The 16037-nt window shown below is 51.4% G+C and overlaps 1 protein-coding gene across 1 annotated transcript in view; it reads left to right on the top strand.

Moving 5' to 3' along the window:
* The first annotated feature begins 1219 nt into the window (after positions 1 to 1219).
* Positions 1220 to 16037, top strand: part of RNF157 (ring finger protein 157) — a 56823-nt gene continuing 42005 nt past the window's right edge. The window contains exon 1 of the mRNA XM_049770765.1: positions 1220 to 1399. Within this exon, the coding sequence (XP_049626722.1) occupies positions 1312 to 1399 (88 nt within the window). The 5' untranslated portion in view covers positions 1220 to 1311. The remainder of the gene's footprint in view (positions 1400 to 16037) is intronic.

Here is a 16037-nt window from a genome sequence, read left to right as displayed (position 1 = left end):
CCTCTGCCCCCACAACTGTCTGGCTCCATTCCTGAGAGTCCCTGCCTGGACTCCTTGGCACGCACAGACAGACCAGCCTCTCCCGAAAGTTTCCAAAAGATGCAATTTGGGGGGGGGGCGATCACATCCTCCTGCACTCAGGGGTTCCTCCTGGCTCTAGGCTCAGACATAGCTCCTGGCAGGCTCGGGGGTGGGGGGGGACCCCTATGGGATGCTGGGATTCGATGCATGCATCCTTCTGCATGCAAGGCAAACACCCTACTTCATGCTATCTCTATGGCCCCATCAGAAGATGCAATTTGGAGATGGCAAGTCTTGATGTAATCTCCTAGGACCCCAAGTGACCTATACACAGCATGTGCATAATTTGGGGGCTCTGCAGGGATCTGCAAGGAGGAGGCTTATATGGGTGCAGATCACCTGCTCTCTGGGGCGCTGGGCCCGGCCGAGGCACCCACCGGGGGAGGCCGGAGAGCGGGGAGTAACTGTCGAGTCATTCTCGGCTTCCGAGCCTACGGAGGAGCCGCAGCTCCTGCAAGAAGCTGGGGGCAGGCATCTTGGGGGGGGACGAAAAGGGGCGTCCCAGTCCCGGCTTGGGCCTCGCGGGGCGCTGCGCTGCGAACGAACCCCGGAGGCCTGCTTGGGGTTGCAGAGGACGCCTTGGGGGACCCCGATACCCCCACCCCGCTATCCCCGGCACGCGGCGCTCCCGGGGGCCCCGCATCCCCCCACGCGCTGCCGGCCATGGACCCCGCAATCACTTCGCATCGCATCGCACCGCGCCAGCCCGCATCCCGCCGCTGATTGGCTGGCGCCGCGCCCGCCCATCCGGTCGCTGATTGGCTGGATCCGCTCGCATCCCGCCGCTGATTGGCTGGTGCTGCTCGCATCCCGCCGCTGATTGGCTGGCGCCGCGCCCGCCCATCCGCCCGCCTATTGGCTGTTACTCTTCACATCCCGCCGCCGATTGGCCGGAGCCTCACCGCCCACCCGGCCGCCTATTGGCTGGCGCCGTCGCATCCCTCCTCCCATTGGCTGTCTCCGAGCCGCCGCCCCGCCCCCGCCTCGCCATTGGCCGCGGCCGCCGCGGTCCTCGCGCGGAGCCGCCGCTGACATCACGCGCGGCCTGAGGCGGCGGCGGCGGCGCGGCGCCCCCGGCCCAGTCCGCCGCCCCCTCGGTCCGCTCCGCCGCTCCGGGCCCGGCGGACGATGGTGCGCGGCGTGCCGGGGGCCTCCCGCCGCCACAGCCGCCGCGCCGCGCCGGGCATCCGAGCGCCTCTCGGGTCGCGCTGAGGCTCCGCGGCGGCGGCCATGGGGGCCCTGACGAGCCGGCAGCACGCGGGCGTGGAGGAGGTGGACATCCCGGCCAACTCCGTCTACCGCTACCCGCCCAAGTCCGGTGAGGCTCCGCGGCGGCGGACGGCCGGGGGGCGGGGCGGGGCGCGCCCGCGGGTGACAGGCGCGTGCATGTGCGCGTGCGCGTGCGGGGGGCCGGCGTCGTGCGCGCGCAGCCCGGGGAGGGGGGAGGGAGGGGGAGGGGAGGGCTGCGGGCACCTGGGATGCTGGTGGGCGGCTGTCTCCTCCCTCCTTTATCTCTCACCTCTCCATCTCTCTCCTGTCTCTCTCCCCTCTCTCTGTCTCTCCTTTATCTCTCTCCTCTCTCTCCTCTCTGTCTCTCTCCTTTATCTCTCTCCCTTCTCTGTCTCTCTCCCCTCTCTGTCTCTCCTTTATCTCTCCTCTCTCTCCCCTCTCTGTCTCTCTCCTTTATCTCTCTCCTGTCTCTCTCCCCTCTCTGTCTCTCCTTTATCTCTTCTCTCTCTCCCCTCTCTGTCTCCTTTATCTCTCTCCTGTCTCTCTCCCCTCTCTGTCTCCCCTCTCTATCTCTCTCCTCTCTTCCCTCTCTCTTTCCTTATCTTCCCCTCCTCTGTCTCTCCTTTATCTCTGTCCTCTCTCCTTTATCTCTCTCCCCTGTCTATCTCTGTGTCTCTGTCTCTCTCCGTTATCTCCCCTCTTTCTCTGTCTTTCTCTCCTTTATCTCTGTCCCCTCTCTTCTCTCTCCCCTCTTTCCTCTCTCCTTTATCTCTCCTGTCTCTCTCCCCTCTCTGTCTCTCCTTTATCTCCTCTCTCTCCCCTTTCTGTCTCTCTCCTTTATCTCTCTCCCCTGTCTCTCCTTTATCTCTCTCCCTCTTTTCTGTCTCTCTCCTTTATCTCTGTCCTCTCCTCTCTTCTCTCTCCTTTATCTCTTTCCCAGTCTTTCTCTGTCTCTCTCTCCTTTATCTCTGTCCTCTCTCCTCTCTCCCCTTTTTCCTCTCCTCTCTTCTCTCTCTCCTTTATCTCTCTCCTGTCTCTCCTCTCTCTCCCTCTCTCTGTCTCCTTTATCTCTCCTGTCTCCCCTATCTCTGTCTCTCTTTCCTTTTTCTCTCCTTTCTTCTTCCTCTCTCTTCTCTCTCCTTTATCTCTCTCCTTTATCTCTCCTTTCTCTCTCTCCCCCCTCTCTCTTCCTCTCCTCTCCTCTCTCTTCCTCTCCTCTCCTCTCCTCTCTCCTCTCCTCTCCTCTCCTCTCCTCTCCGCTCCTCTCTCTCTCTCTCTCTCTCTCTCTCTCTCTCTCTCTCTCTCTCTCTCTCTCTCTCTCTCTCTCTCTCCTCTCTCTCTCTCTCTCTCCTCTCTCTCTCTCTCTCGCCCCACCTGCAGGGTCCATGTCATGCAATGTCAGGCAGGAATCTTGGACCTCCAGAAACCCCCCTACCCCTTTCTAGAGCTAGTGCCTCGCTCTGCGGGTGCAGGGCCCTCAGGGCGAGCAGAAGTGCAAACCCACTGTCAGAGACCATTTGCAGCCGCATTCCCCTTCCAGGGTCGGGGGTGGCTGCGCTTCTTATTAAGGGGGTGCGGATTGTGACCGACAAGGATTATCCGAGCTGGTTGAGCACAGCGGCTGCGTGACCTCCCTGCTTGCTTTTAGTTATTATTATTATTAGTATTATTATTATTATTTTCTGGAAGCTCAGTGAGGGGTGGGGGCTTTCCTCTGGGGCTTAGGAAGGGCTGAACCTTGGGGGATGCCTTAGAGAGGGGTTCCCTGTCCTTACACACCAGACTAAGACCCTTGCGAGTACACTCAGTCTCTCTCTGTCTCTCTCTCACTCAAAGGCACTTATGTCGGGGTGTGTGCCAGGGGGGAAGCCTGGATCAGACAATGAACCTGCACCCGCAAAGTGCCTGCCAGGACTGTGGTTCTGGTGGCGCCTGTGCCAGACAAGGAAACGGTCAAGCTGGTTAGGAGCTGTCCGAGGCGAGGCCGGGCAGCTCAGTCTATTTGTGGGTGTTGTGCAGACGTTCAGATTTTCTTTTTTTTTTTTTTTTTGGTGGTTTTTGGGTCACACCCGGCAGTGCTCAGGGATTATTCCTGGTTCCAGGCTCAGAAATTGTTCCTGGCAGGCACGGGGGACCATATGGGACGCCGGGATTCGAACCGATGACCTCCTGCATGAAAGGCAAACGCCTTACCTCCCATGCTATCTCTCCGGCCCACGTTCAGATTTTCTTTTTTTTTTTTTTTTTTTTTTTTTTTTTGGTTTTTGGGCCACACACCGGTAACGCTCAGGGGTTACTCCTGGCTATGCGCTCAGAAGTCGCTCCTGGCTTGGGGGACCATATGGGACGCCGGGGGATCGAACCGCGGTCCGTCTCCTAGGCTAGCGCAGGTAAGGCTGGCACCTTACCTCCAGCGCCACCGCCCGGCCCCTCGTTCAGATTTTCTTACATTGCTGTCCCACTTCCTTCTGAAACCACTGAGCTCCTATGGATTGGAAGATGCAGGGTGTTGCCAAGCTAAGGCATCACACTGATTTGGCCCCAGACTAGTAGTGGTAGGACACCCCGTCTCTGCCTATGGGAAATGACGGGAAAGCTGCTAAAGGTGGCTTCTCGGGGATTGCAGCTCAGACGACAATCTTGAGGGATGATAATAAAAGAAATATACAAACTAAAGCTTTCTTTAGAGGGGGGCAGGAATCACACCCAGCTGTGCTCCAGGTTGGTGTTCAGGAGAACATCAGGCTGCTGGGGATAGAATCTGGGACAGCAGCGTGCAAGGCAAGTACCTTCCCTGCTGTACTATTTCTCCAGCTCCAACAAACCAAAATCTAACTGAGGTGCTTGATTCCTGTAGTCTTATATCCTGCTCAAGGGGCTGCAGTGGTTAGCACATTTCCCTACTCACTGTCTCTCCGTGCCAGGAGTGATTTTTTAACTCAGAGCTAGGAATAACCCCTGAGTATCTTTGGGTATGGCTTGGAAAACTCCCCTCACTCCCAATCATTCGAAAGTTTGCTCTAAGCAAATTTTATTACTTTTATTTATTATTTTTGAGTTTGGGGCCACACCAAATCAATGCTCAGAAGACCATACTTCACACAGGATGCTGGGAATAGAACTTGGGTCAGCCAAGTACAAGGCAAGTCCTGTTGCACTATTGCTTCGGTCCCTCCAGCCTTTGTTTTTAAAATATAGAAAACACTTTTTTTTTTTTGTTTTGCTTTTGGGTCACACTGGCAGTGTTTTAGGGGCTACTCCTGGCTCTATGCTCAGAAATTGCCCCCAGCAGGCTGGGGAACTCATATGGGATGCCGGGATTTGATCACTGTCTTTACATGTAAGGCAAATGCCCTACCGCTGTGCTATCTCCCTGGCCCAAAACACTTGTTTTTCTGACTATATTGGGAATAAAGCCTAAAATCTCATGCCACAACCATTATTTCTAAAGGGCTATCCTGGCTTTGTGCTATTGCGCGCGCGCGCTGTGTGTGTGTGTGTGTGTGTGTGTGTGTGTGTGTGTGTGTGTGTGTGTGTTTGGGCCATACCTGGCTTTGTGCTATTGCTTTTGAGTGTGTGTGGCGCGCATGTGTGTGTGTGTGTGTGGGTGCGCGGGTGCGCGCGCGTGCGTGTGTGTGTGTGTGGGGGGGGGCGTTCTTGGTAGTGCTTAGGGCTTACTCCTGGTTCTGTGCTTAGGGACAGGGATTGCGCCTGACAGCGATTAGGGTACCATCTGGGAAATCAAGGATGACACTTGGTTTGGCCAAGGCAAATGCCCTCTGCTGTACTGTTACTCTGCCATGCGTCGAGCACAAGTGTCTCAAACGGAAAGGCCGTGCTTCAGCATCTCTTCACTTCTGACTATGACTCATTAATTGGGGGTTGGGGCTCTTAAACAGTGCTTAGGAGGTCCTATTTTTTCTTGGGGGGGGCCACACCCGAGGGACTAAGGGGTTACTCCTGGCTTTGTATTCAGAAATCACTTCTGCCAGTGCTGGGGAGACCATATTGGATGCTGGGGATCAAACCTGGGTTGGCTGCATGCAAGGCAATCGCCCTCCCCGCTGTGCTATCACTCCAGCCCCTTTAGTTGAAGTTTGATGAGTGAAATCGTTCTTGATTGTTTTGGGGTTACATCAAGCAGTGCTCAGGGTCTGCTCCTGGCTTTGTGCTTGGGGTTCCTGGTGGTTGTCAGGACATTTTAGAATGCAGGCGTACATTAGCCTCCTCAGCTCTCCCCACTTATTGAGTGAAATCTTTTTATTTGTTTGTTTTGGGGGCCACACCAGAAGGGTTCACTTTTGGGGGGAACCACCTTGGGTTTTCAGGGATTGATCCTAGGTCAGCCACACACAAGACAAGTGCCTCACCTGCACCTTGAGTGAAATCTTGATAGAAAATGGACCAGAATGTTTACTTTGAAGGTGAGCCAAAGAAAATGAGAGTTGAAGTATTTTGACATTGTGCACTAGAAATTTTGTATGACTTATATGCCCTGTTCTAAAGGCCTTTCTCACCTTTCTCTTTTGTTCTCCCTTTCTTGATTTCTGGTTCACACTTAGTGATGCTCAGGAGTAACTCCTCGCTCTGCACTTAAGAAAGACTCCTGGTGGTTTGGGGTTGGTGGTGGTGGTGGGGGAGGACTGTATGGGATGCTAGAAATCAAACAACCTGGTTGGCTACATGCAAGGCAAGCACCCTCCCTGTAGTACTATCACTCCGGCCCCTCCACTGATATTTAAATTGGCCAACTTCTGGGATATTAGTATCTATTAATATCTGATGCTTGGAGGGAATTTACCCAAACACACTCATCTCATAAGAAAGCAGAATCCCTAGACTGAAGTGATATAGCACAGTGGTAGGGCATTTGCCTTGCTGACCCAGGACGGACCTCGGTTCAATCTCCAGCATCCCATATGGTCCCCCAAGCTAAGAGTGATTTCTGAGTGCATAGCCAGGAGTAACCATGAGCATTATCGGGTGTGGCCCAAAAACAAAAAATAAAAGGAAAAAAAAAAAAAAAGGAAAGCAGAGCCCAGAGAAGCGAGTCAGCATGGTGGGTCACCGAGTAGGCCAATTTCCTGCTAAACATCCGTGCTGTTGTCCTTGAGGACAGGCTCAATGGAGGCTGGTCTGTCCCAGAGCAGAGATAGGGCTCAGGCTGCCAGGGAGGAATGACACTGATTGGGGGAACCCCTTATCTGGGGGTTCTTATCTGTGTGGGCTAGTCCTCCGTCAGCTTTCTGCAGGTGCCGCAACTGTGCCCAGACTAAAAAAGCCTAGAACCACTGGGCACATGGTACTGGGCGGATGCGGAAGGCACCCTGATTCTCTGACCTGCTGTTCAGTCTCTCCGCCCTCACCCGTCTATTTGGCCGTCACAGTAACTGCTTGGATGTCTCTGCTGGCTTTTTTAACAGTGCCCTATTGATGACCATTTGGGGCGTTTCCCTATATCTCTTATTCCAGCAAACTGTGCTGCAGTGATTAAAAGTGCCCATATGTTTCAGGGGTTTTTAGTATTGCTAATAGCTGATGATTAGTCATCGTTTGAATAGCAGAAGTTAAGGTGGGAGGTGCTTTCAGTGTAGTAATTTCTACAGGAGCAGGAAAAGCTATTTCTAGCGCCTGGAGAGTGCGAGAGGGTCTGGCACACGTGCTTCCCAGGGAGGAGTCCAGGTGCCGTGCTCACCACTGCATGGTCTGTTGTGCACCGCCCTGAGGACCCCCCTGAGCACTGAGTTAGGAGCAGTCCTGGAGCACTATCAGCTGTAACCAACAAACTAACCTAATTACAAAACCTAACCCCTCCAGCAATTTATGCTACTCATGTTTTTTTTTTTTTTATTATTTGTTTGTTTTTTGGGTCACACCCGGCGGTGCTCAGGGGTTACTCCTGGCTGTCTGCTCAGAAATAGCTCCTGGCAGGCACGGGGGACCCTATGGGACACCGGGATTCGAACCAACCACCTTTGGTCCTGGATCGGCTGCTTGCAAGGCAAACACCACTGTGCTATCTCTCCAGGCCCTACTCATGGTTTTTGTTTGTGGTGTTTTGGGGGCCACACCCAGGGTGCTCAGGGGTTACTCCTGGCTCTGTAGTCAAGAGTCATTCCTTGCTGGTACGTAAGGAACACTGGGATGCTGAGAATCAAACCTGGATTGGCCACGTGCAAGGCAAATGCCTTACCTTCTGTGCTATCACCCCAGCCCTGTTCATGGTTTTTGTGCTTTTTAAAATCTTGAGCTCGGGCCCGGAGAGATAGCACAGCGGCGTTTGCCTTGCAAGCAGCCGATCTAGGACCAAAGGTGGTTGGTTCGAATCCCGGTGTCCCATATGGTCCCCGGTGCCTGCCATGAGCTATTTCTGAGCAGACAGCCAGGAGTAACCCCTGAGCACCGCCGGGTGTGGCCCAAAAACCAAAAAAAAAAAAATAAAAAATAAATCTTGAGCTCTAGGTCTGGAGCAATATTACAGCAGGGAGGGCATTTGTCTTGCACGTGACCGACCTAGATTCAAGCCCCGGCATCCCATATGGTTCCTCACGCCTGCCAGGAGCGATATCTGAGCACAGAGCCAGGTGTAACACCCCTGAGCACCGCTAGCAGTGGCCTCAAAACCAAAAATAAAATAAAATCTTGAGCTCACAGTTATGTCTATCTTGAAGATCTTTACTTCTTTAAGAGCCTGTGATGATGAGGCCAGAGCAATGGTTCAGTGGGTAGGATGTTTTTCTTGCATGTGACTAGTCCAGGTTTGATTCCTGGCACCCCATGTGCCAGGAGCCTGCCAGGAGTAACCCCTGATTTGTGAGTTCAAAGCCAGGAGTAAGCCCTGAGCATCACTAATTGAAGCCCCCCCTTGGGAAAAAAAAGCCCAGGATCAGGGACCAGAGATATAGGACAGATGGGATGGCATTTGTCTGGCACCCCGCTGACCCAGTTTCTTCTTCTTCTTCTTCTTCTTTTTTTTTTTTTCCGGCTTTTGGTTTTTGGGTCATATCCGGCAGCAGTCAGGGGTTACTCCTGGCTCTACGTTCAGAGATCGCTCCTGGCAGGCTCAGGGGACCACATGGGATGCTGGGATTCGAACCAACGTCCTTCTGCATGCAAGGCAAACGCCCTACCTCCATGCTATCTCTCGGGCCCTGACCCAGCTTCTATCTTGGACAACTCGTATGTTCCCCCAAGCCTGCCAGGATTGATTCCTCAGTGGAGTCAGGAGTAAGACTGGAGTACCGCTGGGTACTAATAATAATTAAAATAATTAAAAATCAATAAAGCCCGTGATTAGCTGGTATTTTGTCCCTGATACTCATACACGCAAGTCACACGCACAAGCCCGTGGTCACTTGTGGATCACAGGTATGGTTCTGCTCAGGTGGTTGATTTTTAGGGACCCCCACCACATCCCTGTGCTGGGATCCAATGCACATGGGTGAGGCCTGCACTCCACTGCAGAGCCACATTCCTTGTCCCTCTTGCCCATCTTTTGAGAGTTTTGTCCACTTGAATAAATGTTCTTGTCGTCTCTAAGGAGGAAGCTAGAAGGCGACTTTCGGGAGTCTGGTTTCTCTCCCACTAAGTGTCTGAGCAAGCTGGAAAATAGGAGCGATTGCTCAGGTGCTCATGGTTCACCTCCCAGAAAGTCAGCCCAGAGTCAGAGTTCTACCAGCTGCCTTGTCACTGCTTCCCAACTTGTCCCCTTCAAGGCTGTTGTGCCACTGAAGCCTGTCACTGGTCTGCCCTGTGCAGCCAGAGCAATTTCTTTCTGTTTTTTTGTTGGTTTGTTTTTGGCTCACACCAGTGGTGCTCAGAGATTACTCTTGGCTCTGTACTCAGGGATTACTCCCGGTGGGACTCTGGGGATTGAACCTGTACAGCCACATTCAAGACAGTTGCTCTGTCTACTGGATTGTCTCTCCAGCTCCAGTTCCTTCTCTTCCCTTTGCCAATAGTTAACTCAGAAGAGATGGCAGAATGGAAAAACATCCGATAGGGTTTTCAACTCGCATCCAATAAGAGGTTTGTTTCGAGGTTCGAGTAAGAACTCGGACACCTCACACTAAAAGATAGCCCCAGCCAAAATGGGCAAGAGGGTTGAATAGACGTTTCTGCAGAAAAGATGTTCACAGGGACAATAGAAGCACATGGAAAGATGCTGTGGAGAAATGCAAATTAAGTCTACAATTAGACAGCTTTTCACATCCCACCCCACTCCCCATGGCTGTAATCAAAAAAGAAATAATAGCAAGTGTTGCTAAGGGTGTGCTAAAGTTGCAACCCTGGTACCCTGCTGGTGAGAAGGGCAGCTGCTGGGGAGAACACTGTGACAGTTCCTGGGACAATTAGGCACCATGTGACTCAGTGGTTTTATGCCTAAGACACACATGTCCAAGGAAATTGAAAAATGGGGCCAGAGCTATAGCACGGTGGACAGGGCACTTGCCTTGCATGCAGTCAATCTGGGTTGGGCCCTGCCAGCAGTGATCTCTAAGTGCAGAGCCAGGAAAAGGCCAAGCAGTACCAGATATGGCCCAAAAACAGATAAAGAAGAAAACTGAAAAATATGCCATACCAAAATGTGACAGGGAGGATCTACAGCATTATAATAGATAAAAGGTAAAAATAGGACCAGAGAGTTACCACAGCAGGGAGGGCATTTGCCTTATACCTGGCTGACCTAATGGATCCCCCAAGCTTGGGCTGGAGTGAATCCTGTGTGCAGAGCCAGGAGTAAGTCCTGAGCATTGCTGGGTGTGAATCAAATATAAAACAAAACAAAAACAGTGAAAATAGCCAAATGATGGACAAGACAAGTGATAAATATTATAAGTCCTTACAGTGGGATTTTGTCAGTAAAAAGAAATGAATTGTGTAAGGCTCTCGCTTGGCTCAATTCTTAGCACTGCAAAACATGAAAAGTGGTGGGGGGAATGCTGGAGAAGTTAAGTTGCTTGTACTGCGTATAACTGACTCTCATTTGATTTCTGTACCACATATGGACCCCTGAACCCCATCAGTAGTGATCCCTGAGCACCACTGGGTGTGGCCGAAAAATAACACAAAGGAGGGGTACTTGGGGATAGCTCAGTGACTGAACTCACCTGCCATGTAAGCATACGGCCATGAGTTTTGTTCTTAGTGCCACCCACACACATTGCCCATGGCCTGGGCCCCCTGGCACCACCCAGAGCACATAATGCCGCACATTCAGCCAGGGGGCTGTAAGCACTGCAGCCCTTGGGAACCACCCCACAATCGCTACACCTGGAGAGGTGCAACCCTTAGACTACCATGATGATGTGAGTCCAGTTGTCAGGGGACACGGGCGACTGTGAACTCCCCCGCTCAGTCTGTGTGACCCCAGCAACAGCAACAAGAGGAAGAGCAGAAAAAAACAAATGTTGACAGCTGTGACCACGTAGACAAACTTTACAAAGTGAAGAAAGCCAGATGCCAAAGGCCAGAGAGAGTCTCAGTAAAAGGAACCTTTCAGAAGATTCCAGAATTGGTAGGAATCACAAGCAGACTAGTGGTGGCCCGTGGGGAAGGGAATGGGGAGTCACTGCTGGTGGGTTTCTTCCAGGGTAATGGAAATGTTCTAGAAGTAAACCATGATGATTGATCGCCCAACTGTGACTGTACTAAAAGCCTCAATTATACTCTTGGGGTCAAAGAGAGCCCAGTGGGGAAGATGCTTGCCTTGCACGTGGCCAACCCAGTTTTCATCCCTGGCATCCCATATTGTCATTTCCACCCCCATCCCCCAGCTCTCCAGGAGTGATTTCTGAGTGCAGAGCCAGGAGTAATCCCTGAGCACCTATGGGTGTGGCCCAAAAGCAGTGGGAGAGGGAGGAAGCCAGCAGTTATACTTTTGAAACAGATGATGTATGAAATAAATTTCAGTAAAGCTGTTTGGAAAAATAAAGGTACTGGGCAGGAGAGACAGCATAGACATAGTGATTAAGATGCTCATTTTGCATATGGCCACCTCCAGTTTGAGCCCTGGCTCTTGATTCTGCATAGGGTCCTTTGAATCCTGCCAGAAGTGAGCCCTGAGTGCAGCAGGGTGTGGCCCCAAACACAGAAGGATACCCTCATATCCTAGAATGGGTGTGCGTGGTCCTGTCCCACTGAAACCAGACCCAGCAGGACACGGAGCCTGGCTGTATACAGGGAAGTCAGGAGGCCCTCAGTTCCTTACTAATGGTGAGGCTACTTTTTACAGGATATAGTTAGAGTGGGAAAAAATATTCTTTTTGTCAGCACTTGGTTCAAACCCAGAGCCTCACTTATCATGAAAAATGTTCAGTCATTGGGGCAGAGCAATAGCACAGCCCACAGGGAGGGTATTTAAATGCCTTACATGTGCCCGACCCGGGTTCGACGCCTGACATCCCATAGGGTCCCCCAGAGCCTGTCAGGAGTAATTCCTGAGTGCAGAGCCAGGAGTAACCCCTCAGCATTGTGGATGTGACCCCCCCCCCAAAAAAACAAAAAACAAAACGACAAAAAATATTCAGCCACTGAGCCACATCCTTGACTCCCAACCAAAATAGACTTAAACTTTTTCTTGCTGAGGTTTGAACCCAGGACCACTTCTGTGTTCTGTTGCTTTCTAGTTCCCGTCTCATCTGGGAGATGCTTGGGTTTTTTTTGTTTGTTTGTTTGTTTTTTTTGGGGGGGGGTCACACCTGGCAGTGCTCAGGAGTTCTTCCTGGCTCTATGCTCAGAAATCGCTCCTGGCAGGCTTGGGGGACCATATGGGATGCCGGGATTCAAACCACCATCCTTCTGCATGCAAGGCAAATGCTTTACCTCCATGCTACTCTCCACCACCCCCTCCCCAGATGCTTTTTTATTTCTTTTTTTTTTTTTTTTTGGTTTTTGGGCCACACCCTGTGACGCTCAGGGGTTACTCCTGGCTATGCGCTCAGAAGTTGCTCCTGGCTTCTTGGGGGACCATATGGGACGCCGGGGGATCGAACCATGGTCCGTCCTAGGCTAGCTGGGACGCCGGGGGATCGAACCTCGGTCCATCCTAGGCTAGCAGGCAAGGCAGGCACCTTACCTCCAGTGCCACCGCCCGGCCCCGCTTTTTTAGTTCTTTTCTGGGAAGCACCTTCCATGTCTTAGGAGGGGTTCAGGGATGCATTTTGCTATGCCTGGGTGACCAGGTGGTGCTGGGATAGAAGTAGGGCCAGGGAACTTCATCCTCTGTCCCTTTCTGTTTTTGTTTGTTTTGACTTTTGGGCCACACCCGGCAGTGCTCAGGGATTACTCGTGGCTCTTCATTCAGAAATCGCTCCTGGCAGGCTCAGGGGACCGTGTGGGTTGCTGGGAATCTAACCCAGGTCTGTCCTAGGTTGGCCACATGTGCTATCGCTCCTGCCCCTGCACCTTTCTGTTTTGGGAAGCCTCCAAATGGTACTTGGGCTCCTGGGCCACTCCTGGTCAGTGGTTCAGTAGTAGGGTCAAGGATGTGCACTTGGGTTCTGCAGGTCTATGATCATGAGGTGGTGGTCACCATACTGGGGGAGGGGGCAGGGGTGTGAGCAAGGGCTCCACTCTGACCCCATCCTAGGGACTTTGCTTTTTTGGGGGCCACACTAGCTGTGCATGGGTTACTCCTGGCTCTGCACTCAGGAATCACTCCTAGCAAGGCTCAGGAAACTATATAGGGTGTGAGACATTGAATGCAGGGTTGGCTACATGCAAGGCAAGCATCTCCCACTGTGCTATCTCTGCAGCCCTATGAGATCTCTAAATTAGTGTGTTGTATGTATGTAAATTAGTGTGTGGTCAGTGTGTGTGTTTGAGAGAGAGACGGAGAGAGACCTGGCTGTGTTCAGTGCTTTTGGCTTTATACTCAGAGATCACTTTTAGTGGGCTTAGGGGACAATATGGGATGCTGGGAATCAAACCCATGTCAGGCTGCTGTACTGTCACTCCAGCCTTTTGTGTGGTCATTTCTATATGGCACTTTGTAAATGGGGCTTCTGTGCTTTTTATTTGTTTGTTTGTTTTTGGGGCCACACCAGTGACGCTTAGGGTTATTCCTGGGTCTGCATTCAAAAATTACTTCTGGGGCCGGGCGGTGGCGTTAGAGGTAAAGTGTCTGCCTTGCCTGCACTAGCCTTGGACGGACCGTGGTTTGATCCCCCAGCGTCCCATATGGTCCCCCAAGCCAGGAGCGACTTCTGAGTGCATAGCCAGGAGTAACCCCTGAGCATCACCGGGTGTGGCCCAAAAACAAAAACAAAAAATCACTTCTGGCAGGCTTGGAGGACCATAAGGGATGCTGGGGTTTGAGTCCTGGTCAGCCGCACGCATGGCAAACACATTACCTGCTCTGCTATCGCTCCAGCCTATGTGCTTCTATCAATGTTAGAGTCCTGCTTAAAATTATTTTGGAAGGACCACACCCAGTGATGTTACTCCTGGCTCTGCAGAGCTCAGGAATCATTCCTCGCAGATTTGGGAGACTATGGGATGCCAGAATTGAACCTGGGTCACCTGCTTGCAAGGCAAGTGCCCTACTCACTGTGCTATCTCTCTGGCCCCTTTCTTGAAATTTTTTTTTTTGGGGGGGGGTCACATCCAGCAGCGCGCAGGGGTTACTCCTGGCTCTATGCTCAGAAATCGCTCCTGGCAGGCTCAGGACCATATGGGATGCCGGGATTCCAACCACCAACCTTTAATAGCAAGGCAAATGCCTTACCTCCATGCTATCTCTGGCCCCTCTTGAAATCTTGAGGGACGCAAGAAACTCAAATAAAATGGCTGTTCCACAGATAATTAATTGATGCTATTTAGATTCGGCATGGACTTTGGCCTGTTATCACACTTCTTCCTTTCTCACGGAGTCTGGAAAGTCACAGCTGACTGGGGATGTGCTGAGGGCCTTGCATGTGCTAAAATGTTTTTCTAGATCCAGTGGCTTTTGCTTCTTTTTGCAAAAAAATCTAAAATCTGGGGCAGGAGCAACAGCTTGAGGCACTGATTCAGGCTTTGTGTGCTGGAGGCCTGAGCTCAATTCTGGGGACTCGATAGTTAAACCTCCATGCAAAGGACTGGGAGTACCCTCCAAGCATCTGCTGGTGTGGCCTAGGAGCAGAAACAAGCAGAATATCTACGCAAGGGGCTGGAGAGATAGCATGGAGGTAGGGCATTTGCCTTGCATACAGAAGTATGGTGGTTCGAATCCTGGCATCCCATATGGTCCTCTGAGCCTGCCAGGAACAATTTCTGAGTGTAGAGCCAGGAGTGGCCCCTGAGCGCTGCTGGGTGTGACCCAAAAAAAAAAAAAAAAAAAAAGAATATCTACGAATATCTACATACACCTCAGTGGGGGCCAGTGCAGGTCAGGTCTGTTTTTTTGGTTTTGCTTGTAACACTCGGGACACTCCCCAAAGTATGGGGGCACTATATGGTGCTGGGGAAGGAACCCTAGCCCACCTGCACACAAAGCTTGTGCCCCACCCTGGGAACTGGCCTCTATCCTCAGTCTCAGACTGGACTGCTTTATCTTCTGCAGAGAGGCTTATGCATATATATATATATATATATATATATATATATATATATATATATTGGTTCTCCCATTAAACATGCAGAACAGAATATCTGAGGTTATCAGAATGTTTAGTGTGTAAATACAGCCCAAGAATGAGGGAACAAAGTCTGCTCAATTTGGTTTGAATACTTAAATCATGGAATTGCTAAATATATCTATATAGAGATCATTTTTATGTAGCTTTTAAAAATAACTACACACAAAAAAGGGGGGGAGCCAGAGAGATAACATGGATGTAAGGCATTTGCCTTGCAAGCAGAAGGACAGTGGTTCAAATCCTGGCATCCCATGTGGTCCACCGAGCCTGCCAGGAGCAATTTCTGAGCATAGAGCCAGGAGTTTCTGGGGTCCCTCAAGATTTCAAGAGGGGCCGGAGAGATAGCATGAAGGTAAGGCATTTGCCTTCAGAAGGTTGGTGGTTGGAATCCCGGCGTCCATATGCCCCACCCCCACCCCCGTGCCTGCCAGGAGTGATTTCTGAACGTAGAGCCAGGAGTAACCCCTGATCGCTGCCAGGTGTGACCCAAAAAAAACCCAAAAACAAAAAAAACAAAACAAAACAAAAAAAACTACACTTTATAATTAAAAAAAATTTGAGGTTAGTGTGGGATGTGAATTTTTTTGTTTTTGTTTTTTTTTTTTTTGAATCATACCTCTGGTGGCACTCAGAAGTCGCTCCTGGCAGGCTCGGGACCATATGGGATGCCAGGATTCGAACTGGGGTCCGTTCTATGATGTTCACATGCAAGGCAAACGCCTTACTGCTGTGCTATTGCTCCAGCTCAACAAGGTGTAATTTATTTTTTGGGGTGAGGGTGGCCACACCTAGAGGCGCTCGGGTTACTTCTGGCTCTGCACTCAGAAATTGCTCTTTGGGGACCATATGTGGACCCAACCCAGGTCCGTTCTGGGTCAGCTATGCACAAGGCAAAATGCCCTATCATTCTGGCTCCGTGTGAAATTTTTTTTTTTTTTTTTTAATTTTTGGGTCACACCCGGCAGCCCTCAGGGGTTACTCCTGGGACCTCACACACTCAAGGCCAGTGTTCTAGAAGCATGTGGAGTCATTCTGGCATAGTGGCTCTGGCGCTCATCTGGGATCATTCACTATTTTACTTTTGAATTGTGGGATTGCTTGAAAAAT

Source organism: Suncus etruscus, chromosome 1 (assembly GCF_024139225.1).
Source record: "Suncus etruscus isolate mSunEtr1 chromosome 1, mSunEtr1.pri.cur, whole genome shotgun sequence".
Taxonomy (NCBI): Eukaryota; Metazoa; Chordata; class Mammalia; order Eulipotyphla; family Soricidae; genus Suncus; species Suncus etruscus.
Note: the sequence above shows the minus strand (reverse complement) of the source record. Positions and strands in the feature narration are given on the sequence as shown.